At 37.2% G+C, this 24,271-nt stretch overlaps 2 protein-coding genes across 2 annotated transcripts in view; one reads left to right on the top strand and one right to left on the bottom strand.

The window, feature by feature from the left end:
- The window catches only part of LOC149717948 (nucleolysin TIAR-like), a 223,007-nt gene that overhangs the window by 67,841 nt on the left and 130,895 nt on the right, over nucleotides 1–24,271 (bottom strand). The window lies entirely within an intron of this gene.
- Nucleotides 14,518–19,479, top strand: LOC149717949 (uncharacterized). Its single transcript, XM_089841727.1, has 10 exons — nucleotides 14,518–14,670; nucleotides 15,670–15,765; nucleotides 15,849–15,914; nucleotides 16,280–16,332; nucleotides 16,503–16,706; nucleotides 16,762–16,828; nucleotides 16,905–17,636; nucleotides 17,724–17,927; nucleotides 17,988–18,147; nucleotides 18,375–19,479. Exons 1-10 carry the CDS (start codon nucleotides 14,518–14,520, stop codon nucleotides 18,734–18,736), a joined length of 2,097 nt encoding a protein of 698 aa, XP_089697853.1. The 3' UTR covers nucleotides 18,737–19,479.

Genomic DNA, 24,271 nt, shown 5'->3' with positions numbered 1-24,271 from the left:
CTAATCTTCGATAGAAATAGTCCATTGGTTAAAAAGAAGTACCGCCAAGGGCTATCGTAACGGAGATAAAGGGAACACACGTCTTAAAGCCGAGGCCAAACTATCTATCTAGACAAAAGCGGCAATGAGACCCGCGGGAATGTTTTCAAGGTGACGTCTTTCGAGGAGGTAACGAGGCCCCAATCAGAGAACGTAAGCCCAGCTCGGGTCCATCCCCAGGTTCATAATCGGGGAGCAACGGGCAGCAGGCGCTCCGGCGCTCGATGTCAGGATCTTTTCCAAATGGTTTGTCGCGATTAAAAGAACAAAGGACAAGAATCGGCGCGAGACAGAAGGGAAGAGAGAGAAGAAAGATGGGAAGAGAAAAGTACAACCCTAAGCCTTGGTCTCGGCACTTTGCTTCCTCCCAACAAGACTTCTTCATAGATAATAATTATTAATAACACGCGTACTAAGATCTCCTTCGCCCGATGTCCCGGAGGACGTACACCGCACGGACAAGATCAAGTTTCCTTATTTATTTATTTAATAATTTAATATTTTTCGGTTCATTTGTTGTACCTTAATGCTTTTGGGGGGTTGCACATAAGTCAATTTGGCTTAGCAACCCTATCCCTCCAATAAATAAATAAATAAATAAATAAATAAATAAATAAAAAAATTAAACCGTTTAGCAGAGAACCAGTCAATCACATTAAGTGTCAATTATTAAACGTTACCCCCTAACATAAAGAGGAAACTTTTTGGTCAAAAAAGTTAAATAATATGGGATGAAAACATATCGCTTGACAAACTATTAAAGCTCAATCTGTCTGTGAAAAAAATTAAAGAAAAAGATCGAGTCAGGTCAAAAAAATAAAAACCTTACATTCGAATTACAAAACATAAAAAGCAGGAGACGTTAAAAATAAATAAAAAATAAAAATAAAATTATTTCTCTTTTCCTGCTCACTGAAATAATAATGGCTTTTCATTTTGACCCTTTTGGTGAATTTATTTAAAACCCCCAAGAATATTGAATTGGTCAATATTTTCAAAATAGAAGAAGGTAAAGATTACTTTCTCGCTCGTTTACAATAAATATTTAAGGGGAAAATCTCACAAATTCATGCCCTTTTAAAAGGAATGGCGTATATAAACAATGGTGGTAGAGAAGCGTAGGAACGCATCGTCAATGCGATAAAAGCTATTATTTAACAGGCCTTAGAAAAGTTATAAAAACCTAAACAGCATGCAGTATACCACCACCACCACGCATGCAGGCGTGTGAATGGAGATTTCTTTGGAATTTATTTCAATACGTGGATGCAATAAGGACAAAAGGTATCACGTACTAAATATAAACACAATCCTAATCATTGTCTAGCATCCGTTGTAATGTTTCCCGCCGTTGGGATACGGTATTAACTAAAGCGAGAAATAGGCAAAGGGGGGGGGGAGAAAAGGTTATAAAGCGCCTGAAAACGGAACATTTATTACGAAATCTAAAACACACAAAAAAGCTTCCCAAACTAAAAGCATTTTCCAGGCGTAGACGGTAAAAAAATACATATAACACGAGAGAATGGGGGTGGTCCATACGCGTACGTGTCAAGTTTAGTTTGCAACGCTAAGAAAGAGAGGGCAAGACTTGAAACGTCTTAAAATTCTTCCTTCTCTTAACTTCGTACTAAACCTAAACTGATCTCAATCAGTTTTATGCCATTCTCAGATTACTATATAACAACATACAATCATTCGCGATTCAATACACGTCGATTTTAAGCTCATTTTATATATTTCCCTATTGCAATCTCCATATGGTATGAACTTTACGAGGGGTTTCTGATGTCCCAAAGTTTAAAAATGTTAGGTAAGAAAAACCAGAAGGGTTCTCTCTCTCCTCCGCGGAGATGTCACTTCACTAACGTTCAAAGTATTTGTTTCAACACATACAAATATATCTTGGGTGCATTTTCAACCCACCATTATAGCCTATTTCCCCCTAACATCGCTTCATTGTCTCACTTAGATTGAACAAACCTTATAGTATCCTAGGAAAAAAGGTGGGAGGTTTTTTGGGGCTATATAAGAAATAAAACTTCTTTTTTTTTTGTAAAGGGATGGCTATGTAGCCCGAGAAAGAAATGTTTCCAAAGGATGGAAGAAGCTGAGGATGAGGCGGCGGAGGAGGAGGAATGGGTACCATTTCGGACTACTACATTTATTTCTAGCCTCTCCCATCTCTTAGTGGGCGCAACCCCGATTTTATGTTGAGATAAATTACGCTAGTCGATTTGGCTCGACGTCCAGCGAGGAACCAAAGTTGGGGTTAAATGTAGGCCTAAGTAAAGGAAGAGAAGAAGAAGAAGAAAAAAGATATTGAAGGGAGAAACCTGAAAATTTTAATGGCAATAACATTATAGAGTAAAAAAGGCTATAGCTTCTCTCATTTTTTACCTCTGCTCTTACTGGTTCCTAAAATAACGATAGTTAAGCGAGGGAAACGTGAGGAGCAAACGAAGATATAATAGCTTTCAAATAGGAGGAACTATAAAATATCTCTTAAATTATTATGTTTATTGAAAGTAATTTTAGAAACATTAGAATTCGAGGAGGCCCTTTAAGAGGTTTATATGATTTAGAAACTTCTCTGTGACCTTTGCATTTTGATTCCATCTTTTTCGCGCCCTTTTTAAACACGTCTATCAAGAAACCTAACTAAAAATAATAATAAAAATATAAATACACGTCTCTAAATTTCTAAACACGAATAAACATTCGATCTTGTTTATTCTCGTGGTTTACAAAATTAAAATGATTTAAATTTACTATGGAAACCAAAATGATAAATCATTATTGGAAAGTCACGTATATGGTGTGGGACAAGCAAACAGTTTGACGTGCCGCCGCCGCCGCTCAAACAAACATTTACATTTAAATCATATAACGCTCCCCCTACCCGGGGTTAACCCCTTAAACAAACAATAAAGAAATAAACGATAAAACACGAAACTAAGGGAAAACTAAGTCAAAACACGAGTACACCGAACCAACTCTTCGCCTATACCAAACCATTTATCATCACGGATTACATATATCAAGGTTTTTCTTAGTTTATCGCATTTAGTCAACACAATTCTTGGTAGATGGCGTCTAGGGTTTTGTAAACAACTATAGGAAAACATTTAAACCCCATTTTCCCTCCTCCCTTCACTCAAAAGTCAACATCTCTAGTGGAAGAAGTCAACCAAGCGAATAAGACCCGGGCCTTCCTTCCAATTCCGTTGCTGTTACAGCAATTTCACCCTCAGTACCTTTCTCCCGGGTTATATTCATTCTAATAAATTTGAACTTAGCCAAAAGGTGCACGCGTTTAAGACTCGTACAAGCCTTCCATCGAATTGGTCTACAGCCTTCATTCGCGTTGAACCCTCCGAATGACACGCTAGTACAAGATAATGAAGGAAAAATAGGAGACACACACAAAGACACAACAAACAAGACCCTGGTGGTCGAAAGAACGTCGTGGATAAAAGATAACCCCAAAAAGGGAGTGGAAGGGTTTAATTTGGAAAAACAAAAGAGGAAAAAGGTATATCAGTAGTAGCACGCGAGCAAGGATTTAAAGGTGGAGATTAGTGGATCCTCGACTTTAGTGACTTTAATCCTCGAAGGAGGGTATCTATTTGCGTGACCCACAAACCCTCCCCTCCCTCTTAATCCCTCTTTCCTCCCGAGAAGTATATAGGATCATGATGTAACGGGCCCGGGGCCAAAAAAAAAAAAAAAAAAGAACACCCAAAAACGAAGAAGGTTGTGTAATCGATTGGGCGTAAGAATAAGAGAGGATTACAGGGGAGGTGGTCAGGTGTGCGGAAATCGGTGGCCAATGCCACGATCCAAAAAGATAAGAGACCCACGGATCCATCTCCCTCCCTCTACTACTAATAACAGAAATTAATTAAAAAGAAGTATTAAAAACAGACGAATATAAAATGAAACGAAGTTTAAATCAAGGAGGTCACAAAGACGTATAGCGAAGCCTTGGACGGTTTTCATTAAATTATTATTAAAAGAGGTGACCAGTATTGGGCTTAACTTCGGTTTAAGTCATTTTTCCTAATACTACTAAACAATCCTCTGTTCTTACCCTATCCTCTCAGTCTCTTTCAGCAAAGGGGTGATCATTACTTCGACTTACGTCTACGTGGCAATCAAGCTATGGGGAAACTTTTTCCCGTTTTTGGGGCTAACCCATACATACATACTTCCATTTTTTTTCTAACCTCATCTCATTTTCGTCTTTTATTTCAACCCATGTCTCATCGTTCCCAGTAACACGGAATACCTCCCATTGTTCGCCACTCTAGACACAAACCACGCTTGCTTTTTTTAGCTATCGACTTTGAGAATTATTAGGATGTTTATAAAGGAAAAAAATCACTTCCTACTCCATTCCCCCCTTGTTTCTATTTTGTGTTACATTCCACGAAAATGTTTTTCATCCTTTTATTTCTTTATTATATTAAGCTAAAAGATTAGGGGCAGACAAACAGGTCTAGAAACATTCCCAAAAATACCAAAATACATAAAAAAAATAAGAAAATTTAAAACGATATATATTTTCTTCATTCGATCCGCTGTGGTGCCACTAAAAAAAAAACCGCCATACCAAGCTATACCTTCCTCTGGCCCAATAAGAAAAATAAATATAAAATTTTGTCGAGTAGGAGATGCTTGAATCGAATCTTTTTAGCTTTAGAAGGGGGGTGTCGTTTATCAAATCGAATTTTGGAACGGCAGTAGGAGAAAAAAAATTATTATTTCTTTTTTTCTTCTCTTTTTCAACTGCCTACTATAAAGAAGAGATTCGGAAGAGAGTTTGATGTGAAAAGGTAGGAGGAAAGGCGGAAGAGAAGGTATCGTTGGTTCAAATTACCCCTCTCTTTCGAAAAAAGACTAGGCCACATTTGAAACGACGACTCCAAATAATAAGAATCAAAGGCGATTTATTTTCGCATCTTGACAGCCCAGCCTGGATAGAAAGAGAGCTAGCTAGAAGGTCGGAGCCGTGATCGGCCGGCGGCGTTTAAAACCGGTGATTACCGCGCCAAAAAGAAAGGGGTTGAACCGGATTCCCTAGTTTAGTTTAGTTTTTATATTTTGTTTTATTTTCAAGCATTTTCTTTTCTTCCCTTTGCTAAATAACAACGTATTTGACAGTGGCTAATACGTAGCTTAAATTGCGCCTTATTTAAAAAAAAAATGATTTGCACGAGGAAAGCTAGGAATGATTCACGCGCCAAAAAGACCTATCGACTCCACGTCATCATCCTTTCTCAATTCACGAGCTCACGCGCTGTATTATCTTCTTGAAGAAACTATAGACCTTTTCATTCAAAAGAGAAGTATCAGCCAGATAGACTTTCATTTTAATATAAAAAATGCGCTACTAAAGGCAGAGTGAGTTGACGGCAAAAGCGTCTCGTGGATTAAGTACATCAAAATGACCTTTTCCCGCCCTTTTTAAAATGTTTTCGACTATTCTTTCTTAATTCATAGTCCCCGAAAAGAAGGTGTATCCGAGAGATCTTAACACGATAGAAAAAAACCGCAAATCTAGACTATTATTACGAGAGAGGGAGAGAAAAAAAAACACAGTTCTCAAACTCGAGAAGTTTGCGAGATTGCCAAGGGGAGGGTGGAAACAGGGGTTTGCAGGGTTTCGTAAAAGAAGTACTAGTACTATAGGGAGATATTTTAGGGGGCGGATTTGAGGAAGAGATAGAACTGTAGCAAACTTCTCCATTGATTTTGACATCACCCAAAAATGCTGGCTGGGAGGGTGTTAGGACAGAGATATTTGCCAGAAAAGAAAAAAAGGATATATGAAAATGGCACAGGGATTTCAAAGCAAGATTTAGAGATGGAAACATCTTTTTCTGGAGTCCAGTTCGATTTTCCTTTTTTATTACCAAAGGAAAAAAAATATATCTAATCTAGGTTCTGTTCCCACAGCAAAATTAATTATTTTATAAATTTAGTAACCCTAATTTAATGCTACCAAATTTATTAGGGAAAGAGTTGTAGTCAAAAAGAATTAATAATAATAATAAAAATAATATTGCCCCTACAAGCTGGCTTTTCTACAGCACCGGAGTATAGCGGGTGAAACAGTTCTACAGGGGTCTATGAGAAAATACATTACGCGGTTCAGCCTGAATGTAGGCTTCTCCCAAAGTACTAACAATGCGTTTTTATCGACTTAATTTTACTAATTTAACAAAATACATTGCGAAAATATATATTTTTTTTATGAAAACACACAACCTATCCATTCTCAATGTATAAGTTTACCCCCATCACATCCTAAGGTGGACAAAACTATGGATGAAATTCGTCAAGCCATATAAAAACATCTATGAAAAAAAGATCCAGGAAGAGAACCAAGTATATCCTTAGTCCCTTTGGCGCTTTTTTTTTAATAATAGGTATCGAAAGGAAAAAAGGGGCTGAAGGCGCTAGAGTCTAGGAAGTGGAAGAGTTTCTTTTCCAGCTTGGAGGGGGGGGAGGGGAGTTCGATAGCTCTTGCGGGCTTCGTTTTCTTTTGACTGATGAGAATAGGATAAAGAGAGTGAAGAGAAGAGGAGCGGAAAGCGGATCAAAGCGGGTTTCGACGAGGCTTAGGCTTAAGGAGGATTACCACTTCCGTTCGCCAAAGAGAACCTATAGAATACCCTTCTACCTAATATATATATATATATATATATATATATATATATATATATATATATATATATATATATATATATATATATATATATATATATATATATATACCCCTCTAGAAGATAGACCATTTCGATTGAAGTACGCTGCGAGGTTACAACAATGTTGCTAACACTCGGAAAAAATGCTATTAATTCTTAATTTGCACCAGCGATCACTAGTGATAAATTTCTCCTTGCACGAGAAATTAAGAATTTATTCTTAGTATCTAATTAATTGAAAGAATCTCGGTTAAAATGACAAAAAAATACTAAAGCCCTAAAAGCGACATCTTGTTTTTGGCGTGTTTAGAGCTTCGGTCAAAGCTGGCGCTCGAGGGAGGGAGGGGGGAGGGGGAGGAGAGAGGAAGTAGGCTAGGAAGGATTTAAAATCAATAGAGAGCGTCGAGTCGTGAGTAATTTAACATCTGTTCGACTGCATGGCCAAGTCCTATTAAATGGGAAAGGGACCTATTAAGAATTAAAAGCAACCGCCGCTGGAAAGTAGCTTAACAATGAATAAATATATAAATATATCCTTTTATGATTTTACTCTACCCTCTTCTCTAAAGGAATACTACCACCGAAAACCTAAAACGTTCTAAAGTATTATATACATAAATTATAATATAAAACATATAATATGTTGTATTATTTATTATTCTTGAAAAGATATAATTATTTTCCAAAAACCCCAATAACAGGTGGTTAGGCATGAGGTGTCACTTCACCTTTAAAATAATCTCTAATTCCATCGATTCAGTATCGAACGAGTCAGTATCCCTGATTAGGTGACGGCAATGTTTGGGATAATTAAAAGCGGTAGTAAATAAAGCTTAAATGATTAAAGAGAAAGTAATCTAAACCCAAATAACTTACGCAGAACACTTATTCAATAGGTTATACAAATAACCCCTTATATTTTCAAATGTACTATAATATCGTGTCACTATCTCTTTAAACAATCATCAACGGATCCTTGGTTCAATTTCTCGCGATTTCCCTAATTTCCAAAGACATTGAAAGAAAATGAAAAGATTAGTAAAAGGAAAAGAGAAATAATTAAGGACAGTATCAGATTTCGGTAGACTACAATTAAGAGAGAGAGAGAGAGAGAGAGAGGAGGAGAGACAGAGAGAGAGAGTTCAGGGACGAAGAACAATTCCTAATCAACTTCTTGGGCTTAGCTAAGAATTAAGCCGAGGACACCGCCCCGCCAAAAGGTCAGAGACGGTGATGAAAAGACTAAAAAAGAACAAGCCCTTAATAAAAAGAAATTATGGAGCAACGAATCCATTCCGGCAGCCAATCAGGATTAAGGCGAGACTGGAAGAAGATTTGCAATAAAGCGAAGAAAGAAAGAAAGAGCATATGACGAAACTAAGAGGCTAGAATCATCATCGGGACCAGTAATGCGAAAGATATGCAAATGAAACCTTAATAGAATTTTCCCATCCACCAACCAAGACGCTAGCTAGCTATTAGGAAACGCAAACCCTCATTTTATTTTCTCAAGTTGAGATTAAACCACGTACTGAACCCAAATCCCACGAAAATCCAGTCACCATTGGAAAATCAACCTCTTAATCATCGAATCAAGTCAATTTTCTCAGTAAAAATTATTTAAGGACCTTTTCAATTTATGGCAAGTGTTATTTATCCTATAGCTTTGATCAGGGTAATTTTGGGCAGGAAATCGCGATCTAATAATCGAGAAGTAGTCTTATATTGAATAAGTCTATCGAGTATCTATATATAAGTTTACAAACCGGAATTTAACGCATTGCGAGAGAACGGGATATCCGTTAAGGAAAGGGTAAATTGCAATTAACAAATTCATTCACGGAGGTTAGGGCCAAAGGCTAAAGTCGAGGGGTCAATTACTTATCAAAATCTTATTCAATATAAGGCCTAAAATTTCGGCGACAAAAATGATGGTAAATAATTAAATCCACAATTTTCTCAAGTTAAGTACGCTTAAAAACTGAAACAACTCTAAAGCTTTCTAAAGACAGCGTATCAAATAGGGTAGAGCGTGTGCGACCCCTCGGGAATAGTACACGAGTCGATAATCGCCATTTTCTAGATTAATAATGCCTTTCTCGCGTGAATGGAGCGCTTACTTTAATATATATAACCTATTCTAACATTCCTCGAATTCCTAGAAAACTTTCAACGTTTATTTTATAGTATTTCTACTCGTTCGAACCAATCGCTCTTCGCGGAAGCGGAAGAGTAGATACGCCTAAAACTATAATCTAAAGTCTACTTTGACCCCAAGCTAATACTTCGGACTAGAAGCGAATTTTTTTTTCTTTGCCCATTTAGGGCCCCTGAAAAGAGAAAGAGAATTTAATCGCAAATTGAATCAAAGAGAAAAGAAAATTTTACGATAGATGGCACTGAGGAGGCGATGGGTATTTCGACCAGTTAACCTAGTTCGGCTCATGCGCGAAAAGAAACAGTGCTGTGAAGAAAATCAATAGATACAGGGGCAAACTAGAAATTTGTTCAAGGGCGGCTATATACTGGGGTTAAAACTATATACAAGAGACCAAACTTTATCATCGACCCCCCCTCATCCCCTCCTCTTGTACCTTTTTCTTTTTTTCTTTTCCCCCGCACGAGCTCGAAACTATCGGAACGTGGAGAGTGAAACCATGAATTTATATAATTCCCACGAGAATACTAAGCTGACATATTAAAAAAATTCACGAGATCAATTAAGGTGTTAGATTTGAAAAGTATCTCATCTTCAATAACAGGAATTTCACATATTCATTTCAATATTCTTTGAAATATTTGAGAATCGCGATTGGCGCTTTAGAAAAGTAGATAAAAGTCACGTGACTACCAAAATTGATTAGGCCTAATTTCCAGGGTATTTCCTCCCTTAAACCACGGGGTAGTTACGGTCGGTTAAGTTCGTGATATCACTATCTCCCGAAAGGAAGACCAAACTTTTAAAAGACTCTGGCTAAAAGGGGATTACACTAATCAGCCCAGAAGCTCGTAACTTAAATAAATCGTTCGGTACATTACCCGGACTTAAAGGCCATTGAACCAAATGGAAAAAGCGTACCGACTTTTAGTTACGAACTTTTCTTCCTTGATCAGTTCAAGTTCTATAAACTAGCGCCTTCCTAAGGTTGTTGGCTTCCATATCTCCTATGTTTAATTAAAAGCAAACCCTTCGGAGAAAGGAAAACTATTTTAGAGAGGACTTTGCAAGTTTCTCTCTCTCTCTTGGTAAACGTTTTCTACTAATGACCCGTGCGGGAAAAAAGATAGTCCATCGCTAGCGCCGAGTTGACGCGATAAATATCGGCGAAGCGAGTTAAGGGCGTCGTACGCCGGTCAAAGGTTACGGGCGATGACAGTACAGCGTAGATCTCCCTAGCCGAAAAGGACATTAAGTTGTTTTAGTCGTACTTTTAGTCGAGCGAGAAGACATTTATCAACGCTAGCTATAGTGTCCCCCACCCTTTGGGCGCTTTCCCTCAATGTTCTAGAAGGACCATATAGTAAGACGGGAGACAGAAAAGTACCAGATAATAATCGTAAGTCTCGGGAAGACCCACTAAAAGAAGAGGAAAGCAAATTACACCTGTCTCGATATAGTCAAAGAGTGTGTGTGTGTGGGGGGGGGTTTGAACGAGAAAGTTTGACCGCGCGAAAAAGACTTAATATAGGCGGGAAAGAATTCTCGTGGCCAAAGAGACCTAAGGCGTCGTCGTCTCAGAGGCAATAGTCTCAATGGCATATACTAAACTCTCTGAAAAACAGATTAACCTCAAGTTATCATTAACATTCTCTAAACTGGAATGTACTGCACTCCTTGAGCTACAAATTGTGCTAGCGTTCTTAAAGACAGCTATGAAATATTACGGTTTCAAAACTTCAAAGGTAATATATCACCTTCATCTCTCATTCTTGGGAGAAAGTCTATTTCGACGTAAATCATATTGGCAACGACTAACTTTATCTGACGAGGTTTATCATTACACATCAATACGACTTAAGCCTTCTCTCTCTTGTTCCCAAAGCTTGTCGCGAGAAGAAAACTGCAACTGGGATCAACAGTCAGATAAGGGTGTCGGCACCGTAAGAAGAAGAAGAAAAAAAGAGACCACCGTCTCATTGGAAAATTCATTACGTACAAAACTAGTGACCATAGGAATTCAGATACCTTTCTACTTATTGTAACCCGTAACCGGGACACCTAAAGGGTGTCAGTGTCAAACTCTGGGTGGAGGATATATTCCTGGGTATACGGAAGCCGCCGCTGCTACTACACTCTAAAAAAATATGGAGTTTAAAGGGTGTTTAAATGGAGTAACTTTATACATATATTCCATTATAGGTGTTTAAGGATCGCGAAAAAGGAGTTAACTAAAATTTACACCCTTTTTAAACCTTTAAGGGTGTTAAAGAATGGAATGATTTTAATTTTATTCCTTTCATACTCCATTTCGGTACTAAATTGAAGGGATCTTAAAAGGAGTATAAATTGTTTTATTCCTTTATTACACCCCAAATGGATATAAGAAAGGAGTACTTCCTATTTATTCCTTTCATACTCCGTTGGATACACCTTAAACGGTGTATGAAAGGAATAATTAGAAAGTACTCCTTTCTCATATCCATTTGGATACGGTATTAAAAAGGAGTATGTTATGTTTTATTCCCGTTTTACTCCCCAAATGTATTTAAAGAAGAGTGCTGAATTCCACACTCCATTTGGGGATTATCCGCGATACCTGAAAAAAGGTGTTTTAAGGGAGTAAAATAATTTTGATTCCTATTTTACAACTTCTACAAATTTTTTCATTTATTTCATAGTTTACTAACAATAAACGAATCGGTTTGTATACATCATAATTTTGAAAACAAAATATATATTGTAGCTCAAAAATAGTTAAGGTTAGAAAGAGTGCCGTACCGCATGGGTATGTAAGATTTGTTTTTCACTTTATATTGGTCTATCATATGATAATTTGTGAATTTACCCGCTTGGATTATTCTCCATTCAGAAAAGTGGTCTTCGGCAACTTCATAACAATGCAAAATTTTACAAAATTCTTTACAGTTTAAAAGCGTTCCGGCTATTATTAAGCGGTTATTTACAGAGAAAATAAATTTAATGAGGAAGAATCTTGGCTTTGACGAAGCTGTTAGTTCGTAAACAAAAAGATTTCCGATCGCGAATTGAATACTATCGTAAATTGCGCTTCTAACAGAGTATATTTCATCAGGTAAATCCTGGCTAAGTTGGGTTTGAACTTCCAAAGGTAGAGCTGATTTTTCAATGAATGACCCTAAAGATGTTTGTTCTATGCACGGTATATTTTCTGACAGCCAGTTATAACACTGGTAAAACTGATGTTTCTGTGCTAAAGTTTTGGTAATATTCTTGAAATTTTTGCAACTTTGGGTAATGGCTTTAAAGTAGGAGTGCTTACTTTCGAAGCGAATGCATGATATGTGGCGAAGCGGACCAAATTTTTTTATGCAATTTACGTAATGAATAAGATAATGAAATTTCGGTGTTAAAAAGTGGTCACCACATAACTCCTTAACGTGAGTAAGGAATCTTCTGATATACTGCTCAAGCAGAGTCAAATGCTCTTTCGGTATAGAAGGGGAGAATAAATAATCGCAAATTTGCCTAAGTTCTATATATATCCCCCAGTATGGATTATCGTTAGATATGTAGTCTATAAAAATCAGGGGCAATAGTCTGAAAAGACAGAACAATTCCGTGGCTGTGCCCTTTAGTTGTCCATTACCCAAGATAGCATTTCTAATCTGAGTTTGAGGCCTGTTTTTTTCGGATTTTCCGTAAGGAAAATCACACAGCTTTCGATTTAAAATTTCAAGAGAAAGGCCGCCCGAATTCATCATTTCCGATAGAAGGAGTTTAAGTATTTTACTAATGACCCCTTCTTGTAAATCGTGCATTATGTCTACTGGGAGCTGTCTTGTTAAATCAAAATAACTAAGTTTAAGCAGAGGGCTTTCCGATCGTACCCCGTAAATGGAACCCTCTTTTTCATCTAAAGCCAAGCATTCCAAATGATAAAGGTGTCTTTGTAAACTACGAAGTTCTACCTCAGATTCTGATAAAAAATCTCCTATATCATTTCTGTCCGTCATGCAGAATCGGCAAATTCTGCCCGAGTTGAAACTCGCATTGAAACCGGCAAGCTTATGCAATCCTAAATTATCTCCTGAAAATATACTCACAAATCCACGCATATTTTTATTTTTACACTTATTATAAATCCCGTTTGTTGCCAGATTTTCCAAATCAAACAAAAGCGGACGAAACGTTTCATGCCATCCAAATTCATCGACGTCTTTCGATTTTGCAAGGAAGACCAAGTGAATATCGCTTAGTTTGGTTCTATATTGATTTTTGCGGTTTAAAACCGAAAAATAGCACCCGATAACCTTTTGTTTTCCTCTTTTGGAGCCAATTGGATTGACAACTTCAAACTCGTCTACGTATAATTGAAGTTGGATAGTTTCCACATCAGAGTTGTTCTTTTTTATGATATCCTTTGCTATTTCCCCTTGATTAAAATGAGCAATTAAATTTATTGGAATGTGATTAACATTGATGTGTCGTTGTGGCTCTTCTTCTTTACTGTAGATTCCTTCCAAAACTTTCAAAATTGGCACGTAGTGGAAAACACTAGGTTTTTTTCTGTTGACGCTCTCACAAAATGAAAATTGCTGAGGCTGAACCATATTCAATGCCGTGATGCAATACGAAGACAATTTATAACTAGTATTAACGCTGGAAAATACTTCACTGACTTCTTTTGTTGACTTAAACAATTGATCTTCGTCAAGTTTAATGTTATTTGCTTGAAGTATAGCCTTAATCTTTGAGCACTGGGCTTCAAGAATATTAATGCACAAATCAAACAGATCATTTGTCAAATTTTCAGTCACACTTTTAGGCAAGAAATGTTTTTCTCTATATTTCAAAATAAGTTTTACTATAGTTTCTCTTAATTCCAGAGGTTTCAGATTAAATTCTAACTGCTCGTCTACGTCAATAAAACCTCCATCTGCATCGTTGCCCAAGATTTCATTAGCTAGGCTTTCTGAAGAGCTGGTTTCGATATTTGATCGGGCACTTTCTTCCGTAATTAGATTTCTGTGGTGTCTATAGACGTGCTTTCTATAACTTTCAACATTCTTGAAACATTTTCCGCAATTATTTATTCCGCAAGTTAAGGAGAAATTCGGTCCATGTCCATGTATATTTTTTACGTGGGCAATTAAAAGGGTAAATTTACTTGTAAAGAAGACGCATTTTGAGCATTTATATTGGCTAAGCGAACTCATCACTAAGCGATTATTATATATAAATTTTATAAGGGTAAAACAGGAAGTCTCTATATTTAAGTGCCTATAAATTTGAATGTTAAAACTAGACTGTCCACCAGCACACACTCCGCTCCTCAAGAAAAAAAAAATCAATACATGGAACCGAACATAGAACGTAGCGACGTGAGGGACAAAAAACCCCACTTTCCATTCCTGGGGAGTGTAGGTTCTATGCACCGACACCTTTACTGTCATCCAAGGGGGGATACGTTTCTTACCCCTTTCTACTTGAAAAGTAGTTGGGGCTTGGGGAGAGACAAGTACTCTATTACTCCCGAAATTTCAACAGGGAACTTTCAATACCATTCGGTTAAATCGGTTTTCGCATAGTTTTCGGACTACCGGGTGCTTCCGTTTCATGTAGAAAATGAGTTCAAATATTCTTTGCTTAATTTGCTATGGAAATAGCAAAAGAAAATTGAAAATAAGCGCTGACCAGCCGACACTTTCTAATGTAAAAGAATCTATTTTATTGGATCCATCGTTCTCTGACGTAAATCATGACGACTTAATTTACCAAGTAAGTAATTTTTAATTTTGTTCGCGATTTACCTTCCTAATAGAGAGTTTAAGAACCTAACCAAGAAGAGTGTGCTATAACTTTCAAGTTTGGCGTGATAATTATAACACGTTCGCTTATCAATTTTATTTATAATGTGTACATGTTGTTCTGAAATTTTATCTTAACTAAACTGAAGTTCTGAGCGTCTAGTTTGGTCTCTTGGTTGATGTCTCAAACTCTCTAGCCAAAGCGTCCTTATGTTAGCGCAAATATTATCAGCTTCCTTAAAAGGTAGGGTGAAGAGAAAATGAAGTTACTTTTATCGATTCTTTTAATAATCAATCTCAAGAATTATGTTAGAACGTTTTATAAAATCCCCTCACATTCCCACAGACGAAGGTAAAAGTAAAAAATATCGTAACCAGGAAAAATAAAGACTAAGATGAACCTTAATTCGGTCTCTATTTAATAAAACCATTTTGCATTTTTTATGCCAAAACATTCTAAATTTTATATCAAAAGCTTTAACGCCACTTTAAAAATACATTTCTTTATGGAGGGCCCCTTAAGTATTCAGCTAAAGGGACCGTTGTTAGAATTTGGAGCTGTAAGGCTTTGTATAACGCCCTAGCTCGTCATACAAAACGGAGCAAACAAACAAAAAAAAAAAGTCGCCGATTTTCCTAGAATCCCTAAAATCAGGTGTTCACGAATAAATGGAAATCTACCGCGAGGACCGGGTCAAAGAGACGACCTTGGTCGAGGGGAAAAATACCGAGAAAAATAAATGGGAAAGGATGAAAAAGGGTACGTTTTGTACCAACAGTTGGAAGCGTGCTGAGAGCCTTGGAGGCAGAGAGAATTGAGTAGGGAGTGGAAGCTATAGCCTTTGATAGTGCTAAGCGAGATGTAGCGTAGTCTTGAAGCCAGGGGGCGTAATTTTCTCACTCTTAACCCTTCCTATTTGTAATAATACAAGAATGTTGCGTGCGATATAATCAAATATTCGTTTTTTAGGCATATGATGAAGACTTTGAACAAGATGTTGATCTAAGTAACAATTCATCTATTAAAGACAAAATGATTATAAAATTGGTGAGAGCGAAAAGCGATGTTAGTATAATTTTAATACTTTTGTTCTTATGTCAAAGGGTAGTTGGCGTTTATAAAGTTTAAATTTTTTAATGAATTGATAGATAACCCCATGTAAAGATGACTTAAGAGAAGCGGGTAAATCTCTAGAAAGTAGTAGTGACACTCAAGTAAGGAATTTTTTAACTTTAAGCAAATCTTTTCGGCTGTCGTAATTCATTTGGCATTAGTACCGAAACAGAGTCATAATAGAACAATTCGAATATTACATGCAGGAATACTAATTTCTAGGGGCAAGCCGCCATACTGGATAATTTCACTCGCTCCAGCTAGAGATACCGCTAGAGGTAGGACCGAGTTAGCTAACCTCTCACATGAAGTCAGCGTGAGCTGCCTCTAGTGGCGTCTCGTGACGAGAAGGAAATTATCCAGTATGGTGGCGTGCCCCTGGAAGTTTGTTTCTTATCTTTCACTCTATGTAATATTCGAATTGGTCTATTAGATGAAAAGCTGAAAATAATTTAAATTTTGATAGAGAGAAAAAAATGACAATGAAGAGATTTCTAGCATAGAATATTCGGACACCTGGTATAATATTTTTTTATAATAATTTACGTTAAGCTCTGACTTTAAAAACCTATGTAACTTTAACGAAACAAAGATGACCACATTTATCTTTATCAATGGAAAATTACAAAGGTTTTTCTGAGCAATGTTAGGTTTCTAAAATGGACAGGCATTAATTAGCGAATTTTTAGTGTCATGGAAGCTGAAAAATATACCATTAAAGAAAAACCAAAAGTTACGAGAGCTCAGTTCTCACTAGAATATAAACTCCCAGAATTCAATACCCTTTCGATGAACAAAGATCAGTACAACGATTTAAACAAACAGGAGAAATCAAGAGTTGATAGACAACTGACCAACGTCTTATATAATGATCTGATTTACAAATATTCGGTGTAAGTAAGAATTTATTGGAATTTTAAGTATAATTCTAATGAGCTTTATTTACAGGTATCCTCCATCACATGCAATTGTCGCCACAAAGTTAACCCTTGAGTTCCCACATTTAGGAAATTCGGTAATATATATGAAAATAATGACAGAGCTTCTGGTCTTCTATTATTCAGACTAATCTTTTGGGGAGGGGGTTATAGGCAAAATGGATTAAATTGCTACGAAACAAGTTCAAAAATAGCAGAAAGCACATGAAGAATAATGACATTGTCGAGGAAAATAGGAAATTATATGGCAGAACAAAGGAGCAATTGGCATTAAAGAAACATGAAATAGAAGAAAATGAAAATGATTTGAATAAGTTATGTACAGATGATAGGTTAGGAAGCCGAAATTTAACTGTAGAAAATAGTGTGGTGGACATTGAGTTAAATGAAGATAACAGTGGTTCCAATATTGAGAATATAACAGACGCTAATACCCCCAGTATCGAATTAGACACAGTTATTGAGAATATAACAGAAGTTAATACCCCCAGTATCGAATTAGACAGAGATATTGAAATAAACTCTAAAGTTTCAAATCAGTACGAAAAAAATCGTGATAAAGAAATGGAAAGTTATGAAGAGCCAATTGAGAGAGATGATGAACTAAATGAGCAAAGTAAAATTATGACCAAAAAACGTGAAGAGGATGTCAGAAAAAATAAATGCCCCAATCAGGAATGTAGAGAGAACTTAAAAATTCAGAATTTAAATTCATCAAATAATAACTTCGGAAATAAAACAAGTGTTGAGGAAACGGATGGTAATGAGGAACTTCATAGTCAGATTGAGAGTGATAACGAAAAGGCAAATAGCAGTACAAAATCTGCTGAGGAAAAGATCAACTGTTCCAGAAAAAGAACACAACCGATGGTTTCTAGATTTGTGGTGAGAAAGAGTTTAATTATGCCCTACTATATTTATAATAATTGATAAGGTGAGGTGTCAATCATAGTTTTATACATTCGTAAATAGGTTCCAACATCTCTCGAGGATCCAAGAAGTATAAAACAACACATTAAACAAATGCAAGAAGAAATGAAGAAAACAGTAGTGGATTATCCGTTAATTAACTCCAAAATGACTAGAACTTTTGCTGACAGAGCTCAGAAAATAAAATCATCAATTCCCGTCTCGGACATTCTAGAAGAATACCCTGCATTGTGCAATATTAATCAAGTATTGGCGAATATGCAATTATTAAACGTTCACAAGCAACATAAAAAATTTCTTTTTCAGATTTTTCACGAGTTTCAACGGATAAAAAGAATAAACGTGGAGAAGAAATTCAATGAATCACTAGCAACACATGAGAACAGAATATGGACCATAGCCCCGTCTACCGTAAAGGAGCTTAAAAATCAAATTTTAAATCATGCCAGTGAAGGCACCGATAAACGTAAGTAATTTTACTTGTCTTTTGGATGAACGAGATTTATTCTCAAATATATTTAATATTTTGAAGGAGTATTTTCGATTAAATTGAAGGGTATTTTTCTATTAAATCTAATTGCTATATGTTAGTTCCTCCCTGAAAATTCAAATTTAATCTACTCTGAAACTTCATTTTGCTTTGATTTAGTACACTTGCTTTAAACAGGAATTTCAATTTTATATTTTGCATAGATAAAAAAAGAAATGGAACTCTGCTACTTATTCCCAGTATAGTGAAAGAGAAATGGTCAAGGATCTTCCATAAGAAACAAGCTGACAGTGAAATACTACAAAATGAACCAATTCTAGTCTTCGAAGGAAAATCCATATTCCAAAGCAATGTGTATGGACTTTACGTAGATCAAGTAAAAGTCCTTGAAGTGAATGAACTATCTTCAGCGATGCTCGCTTGGTTTTGCTCATTTTGGATTTTTAATTTAAAATACATACCGCTATTGAACAAGACTTTAACAGTCTTCGAGTATTTATTGCTCGATCTAAGTAAGCCGAATAAGGCTATTAAAACCATTTTGAATCCCTTTTTAAAAAAATAAATTCTATATTCGTTTGGAAATGTGTGGAAAAGCATAAATTCAATCATATAATCCAGTTTAACACACTGGGCATGTAATCTAAAAACCATGTAGACTTAAAACCTTTTTTGATAATATACATTTATCTTCCGTAACACCGTAATTGGAATAAAAACATAGTAACGTACTCCGTAAAGGGAATAAAAACATACTCCGTAAAGGGAATAAAAACATACACCGTAAAGGGAATAAAAACATACACCGTAAAGGGAATAAAAACATACACCGTAAAGGGAATAAAAACATACACCGTAAAGGGAATAAAAACATACACCGTAAGGGAATAAAAACATACACCGTAAAGGGAATAAAAACATACACCGTAAAGGGAATAAAAGCATACACCGTCAAGGGAATAAAAGCATACACCGTCAAGGGAATAAAACGTACACCGTCAAGGGAATAAAACGTACACCGTCAAGGGAATAAAACGTACACCGTCAAGGGAATAAAACGTACACCGTCAAGGGAATAAAACGTACACCGTCAAGGGAATGAAACGTACACCGTCAAGGGAGTAAAACAGACACCGTCAAGGGAGTGAAACAGACACCGTTAAGGGAGTAAAATGTATTCCTTTAGGGAATAATCAATGCTTCATAAAATATTTCAAATGGAGTTATTTTAGTACATAAAAGGTGTGAAATCTGGGACAATTCGTTAGAGCTTTTAGGGTGTATTTTTAGAACCCCTTTTTTAAGAGTGTACTACTACTACTAACTAGCACCCACTAGGATCTGCGCCGGACACCCGAGCTAATTGGAGAAAAGGCCAAAGGGCAACCATAGACTTCGGATCAAAAAGTGCCCGACAGACCCAACTTCAGATAGAAAAGAAGAGACGTTAGAAGGGGTTAAAGACAGAGAAAAGAGAGAGACGTAGAAAAAAAGAAGGATTTCATCCTATAGCTCTACGATCTTTTCCAGAGAGTTGGGTAACCAAGGGAAAGGGGGGGGGGACGTGTAAGAGACGGGCTGCCAGCCATGACACTAATACGGTCGGGACACGGTACCCGATTAACCCTCCTCTCTTCGGTCCTTCTGCCCCTCTCACTCAGCCTCTTCCAATCCTATTCTACCACCCCGCTTCTTTCCTGGCCATTCCCGACCATCCCAATCGCGTCAATTTAGTTCTCTCCCCATCCTCCATCCCTTCGCAACCCTACAAGTAAGTAGTAGGAATGGTTGACCAAATTTTATCCTCCTTAATTTAAAAAGAACAACTTCAATAAAAGGTATAAGATTGGAAAATCAAAAAACGCGCCGATATTTACGGATTCGGTCTTATCCGATGTTACAAAGTTGTTCTTTAAGTTTTAAACAAGATCTCCAACATTGGAAGGATTATTTTTTACGAATTCCTCAACCATCTCGTTAGTAGCACTGGCTTGCCTTGGGTTTTATCTCACTATCTATCCGTCCGTCTCTCTCTTTTTACTGTCCCAACTATTATTACGTCGCACAAGGTCCTCCCTGCACCCACTCACTACCCGCTTTATCCCCAGGCTTGACTAGTGTCGAAATTAGATCTAGGAGGAGAATATTTTTTCTATCTCTCTCTTCTTTATTGGAGTTTTTACTTCACAAAACGAATGAACCGAGCTAGTTTTAGTTGGTGAAGCTAACGCCTGACGTGTTTTGGCAACAGATGACACGAGCCTCTTTTTCCCTGCTGCAGCCGTGTGTCTCTGCACACTGAGAGCATTAAATAAAAATAAAGAAAGAAAGAAAGACGTACATCGCGAAACGATAACAGCACCCGAGTTGGTTCTTCTCTACAAGATATAGATAGAGATGTCCTTCAACACTTTTAACCAATTTTCGAAAGACTTTAGTTGAGGAAAACTTTGGAAAACAACGAAAACATTAGACAAATCTAATAAAGCGTTATTTTAATCAAATTAATCCCCAATTTTAAATCGGAATTTGTGACGTCATTGCGAGTATATTTATATTTATACTAATTTATTATAATATTTTCGGTTTTCTCAGACAAAAAGCCTAACTATTTAATTTAACAAAATTGCCCCAGTAGAGGTAACCCACCCGCTACACATTAAAGTCCCGGGTAAAGTCTAACCCATAGGAGAGGTCAACGCATCCAATTAGTTTAATTTCAATTCAATCTAATTAGAAAAATAGACGAGGCAATCTTACAATAATTACGACCTCTCTTTTCGATTATCAATTAAACCACCACCCTCGAAGGCCCTGAAAGAAATTTAAAGCCTGCCGGGGTCCCACTAATTCGATATTAAAAACCCCCCTTTTCTAAAATGGGGTTTCAGTCTCGGAGACTAATAGAAAAAAACCCTTCCACAGAAGAAGAGGAAGAAGAAGAAGGATCTGGTTTTAAAATTCTCGTCAGAGTCGGGGGAACGGACGAAGCTAGCTAGCCCTTTGTGCCCTGGGGCTATTGTATCGATTTTAATTGACCTAATTGTAAGGGATATTCCGGGAGGATGCGGCAATTAAACGAATAAAGAGAGAAAAGGGAACGGAACAGCGGTCCTAAAAGATTCCCAAATTCCATTTATAACCGGAGAGGACAAAACCCAGACAAATTATAAAGACGTAAACTCGCTATACGAAACCTCCCAACGATTTCGGTATACAGGGTGTATTCTTAAAGTCTAACTCAGTTGAACGTGCCTAAGAACATGGGGGTCTACAACATTTTAATTACAGAGATATCAGAAACACCTTGTATGTAGTCGATTCCAAAGGCAAAATCAATGTTTTCCTGATGTAATATAATTTGTCTAAGCTCCCTTAGTTTTAGAAGAAAAACTATAGCGGAAGACCGCCTAATGTCTTGAAGAAAAGACCTATAGCTCAGCTCGCGCCGCTAATCTGAGGCTTTTTTTTTCATTCTCCCCCAACAACCCTGAAAGCTCATCCTCTTTATCTAAGCCTCGGCCTTCTTGATGCTTGCCTTTCTCAAAACGGGTGGACAACCGCTTAATTCTTTCCTCTTACACACAGCCACCCGCAAAATATCTCTCTTTTCGAGCGGGGAAAGGAGAAAAAACGCGATTTGTATACAAGATTTATGCCTTAAGTAAAATTAAAATCTTCTTTGTGTTGAACCAGGCATCCGTAACAGATTTTAAACCATGTTTTACCCCACCTCTCGAGCACTCTCCCTCTCTCCCGTATTTCAAAGAAATAATGGCTGATTAAATGGTTATGTGTAAATTAGTAAAAGTGATGGTTTGCATATCAGATGCCTTTCAAGTCAAGTAAAATCTCAGAACCCAAATTAAGTTACAGTAAGAATTGAACGAACAAAAACAAACTGCTTTCCAACATTTGAATAAAACGACATGAACACTATCTCGCCTAGGTTACAAAGACATTGGTTGTCCATAAGGATATGCTAGGGCCTAGATTTATTAAAAAAAATGCGTATGGCAGGGTTCCTTATTATTTGTTAGCCTTGCCAAGAAGCCAATTGGTAAACCATAAAGAACAGGGGTAGTGCTGGAGAGAGAGGGGGATAGTAGACGCTGCAATTGCTTTTAAATTAAATCGGGCACGAAGCTGTAGATGAAAAGCGCAACGACGATGGGGGATGAGAGAAGGGATTTTTTTTTTTCGCGTTAAAGATGTTTTCCACTCCATTACTCTCATCTTCAATTTCTTACTTTGGATAAAAAAAAATTACTATTTTTTTTAAGCTTTTTGAAAAACATGGTTTAACTGTTTCTATCCGGAGGTTGGTTGGGGGTTCTTCTTACGCCGGGGGGGGGTCCCCTGTCTTTTGTTTCGGAAGTCGCTTTTTATCTCCCTGGCCCCTGGGGTGTTAATCGATGACTACCATATTTTTGGTCCATGGAACAGTTTATTGTTTCTCATTTTTCCCATTTTTTATTTGATGAATTCCATAGCTTTTCATCCAAGGGTAAAAAAAAATAATTTCGTAAAGACGATTCAAAACTGCGTGAAACCATCTTAAAGAGGAGAGTCTTAATTTTAAAAAAAAAAAAAAATATAAAAGGATTGACAATGTGCCCATTATTTTCTAATTTTAAAATGCCTTGAATAGTTGAATTTGGAACTTTGGTCCATAGGGTATGGAACAAGCTTTGTTTCCTTCGATCTGTTCTTGCGACTATAATAAAAACTGACCAGCCCTTTTTTTCTTCAGGCTTTAACACTTTAGTGACAAGTTGAAAGTAAGATTTCTCTGGGAAGCATTCTCGGTATTCGGATCTATTCTCACTTTAGTGGCTAGTAAATAAATGTTTCGACCATGGATGGAGTTCACCGAGTTCCCTGGGTGGTGACGCTAGGGTGGACTTAAGAAGAAGGGTGGACGCGAGATCCGATTGGAAGGCTTCGGAATCCCCCATAAATTGCGAATTTCTCTTCGCTCCAAAAGCCAGGTTGAGGCCGCTAAGTGACCGCTAATAGGGCGCTGAGATTTACGGCTTTTCCACAAAATTGTCTCTATTCCTTCCTTCTTCCCGCGCCCAGAAGCTCGAGCCCGATTCTTACCCAACCAACTCGTAATTTACTTTTCGAATTTTCCCAAGGAAAAATCTCCGCAACCCATCTATACTTCTTCTTCCACCAACCAATCTTTTTCTTTACATTTATTTTTATTTTTTCCTTTTTCTTTTTCGCGTCGGTGATTTTTCCCAGTGACTTAAGCTTCTTTCGTTACGGATTAACTCTAAATTTTACTTCCTTTCGGCCCCGAAGGTTTAGTAATCATTCTTCTTGATTCCGCAGCTTGTTTTCAAAGTAATAACGAAAGCCCTTAGACACCGTAATTTGGCGATTTCCTTTTGGTATCCAAGTCTAATTGACCATATCCCCCAAAAGCCGCGTTCAAAAAGAACGAAATCGGTGGAAAAAAAAAAAACCCCGAGGGGGGGGGGGAGGTTTTGAAACGTCATCCCTTTGGGAAATTATTTGTTCTAAAAGAAAGTAAATTTATTTGTTCGGCGACAGCGCGAAACAAAACCGGCTGACGAAAGTCAAGAGGAATTTCTTTTTTCGCTCGACGGTTATATTTTTGACGGGGGCTCTCTCGCGGGGGCGGGGGCGTCTTCCCTTTCCAATATTAAAGAGCGTAGGTCAAACCCTTTCCCTAATCTATAATATTGATTTGGGGGGATGATTTATTTACTCTCTCACTCACCCTTTTCCCTCAATCTCTACTTTTCCAGCCATTTTCTTCTCTTTCTTTTTTCTTCCCGCCTAAGATCAAACATGAATCATCGATAGGGATCCCGATATTATTTCTCCTTCTCGGCGATATCGAGCTAATATCGTTCCTAGAACGCGAGTACACCCTCCCTTCCCTCGCTCCTTACCCCGACACTCCTTTCGGATAATAACGGAGTAAATTGGCCGCGTAAAATGGGACATTTATATTATGGAAAACTGGACGTCGTGAAACGAAATAAAATCGCGTCTCGAGTACACCCTTCAAAGTTTCGAATACCGCTTTAACACGAGGCTACGCCACCGCCTTTTTCGTTTTCAG

Source organism: Phalangium opilio, unplaced genomic scaffold (assembly GCF_054372755.1).
Source record: "Phalangium opilio isolate 3A_F unplaced genomic scaffold, DU_Popi_V2 ptg000003l_1, whole genome shotgun sequence".
NCBI classification, from domain to species: domain Eukaryota; kingdom Metazoa; phylum Arthropoda; class Arachnida; order Opiliones; family Phalangiidae; genus Phalangium; species Phalangium opilio.
This window is presented reverse-complemented; position numbering and strand designations above follow the sequence as displayed.

Bases quoted from the DNA above. Each gene is read 5' to 3' on its own strand.
- LOC149717949 (XM_089841727.1), top strand. From the start codon at position 14,518: ATGAGTTCAAATATTCTTTGCTTAATTTGCTATGGAAATAGCAAAAGA. The intron at 14,671-15,669 runs GTAAGTAATTTT...TTCGTTTTTTAG, and splicing joins ATGACGACTTAATTTACCAA to GCATATGATGAAGACTTTGA. The intron at 15,766-15,848 runs GTTAGTATAATT...ATGAATTGATAG, and splicing joins TGGTGAGAGCGAAAAGCGAT to ATAACCCCATGTAAAGATGA.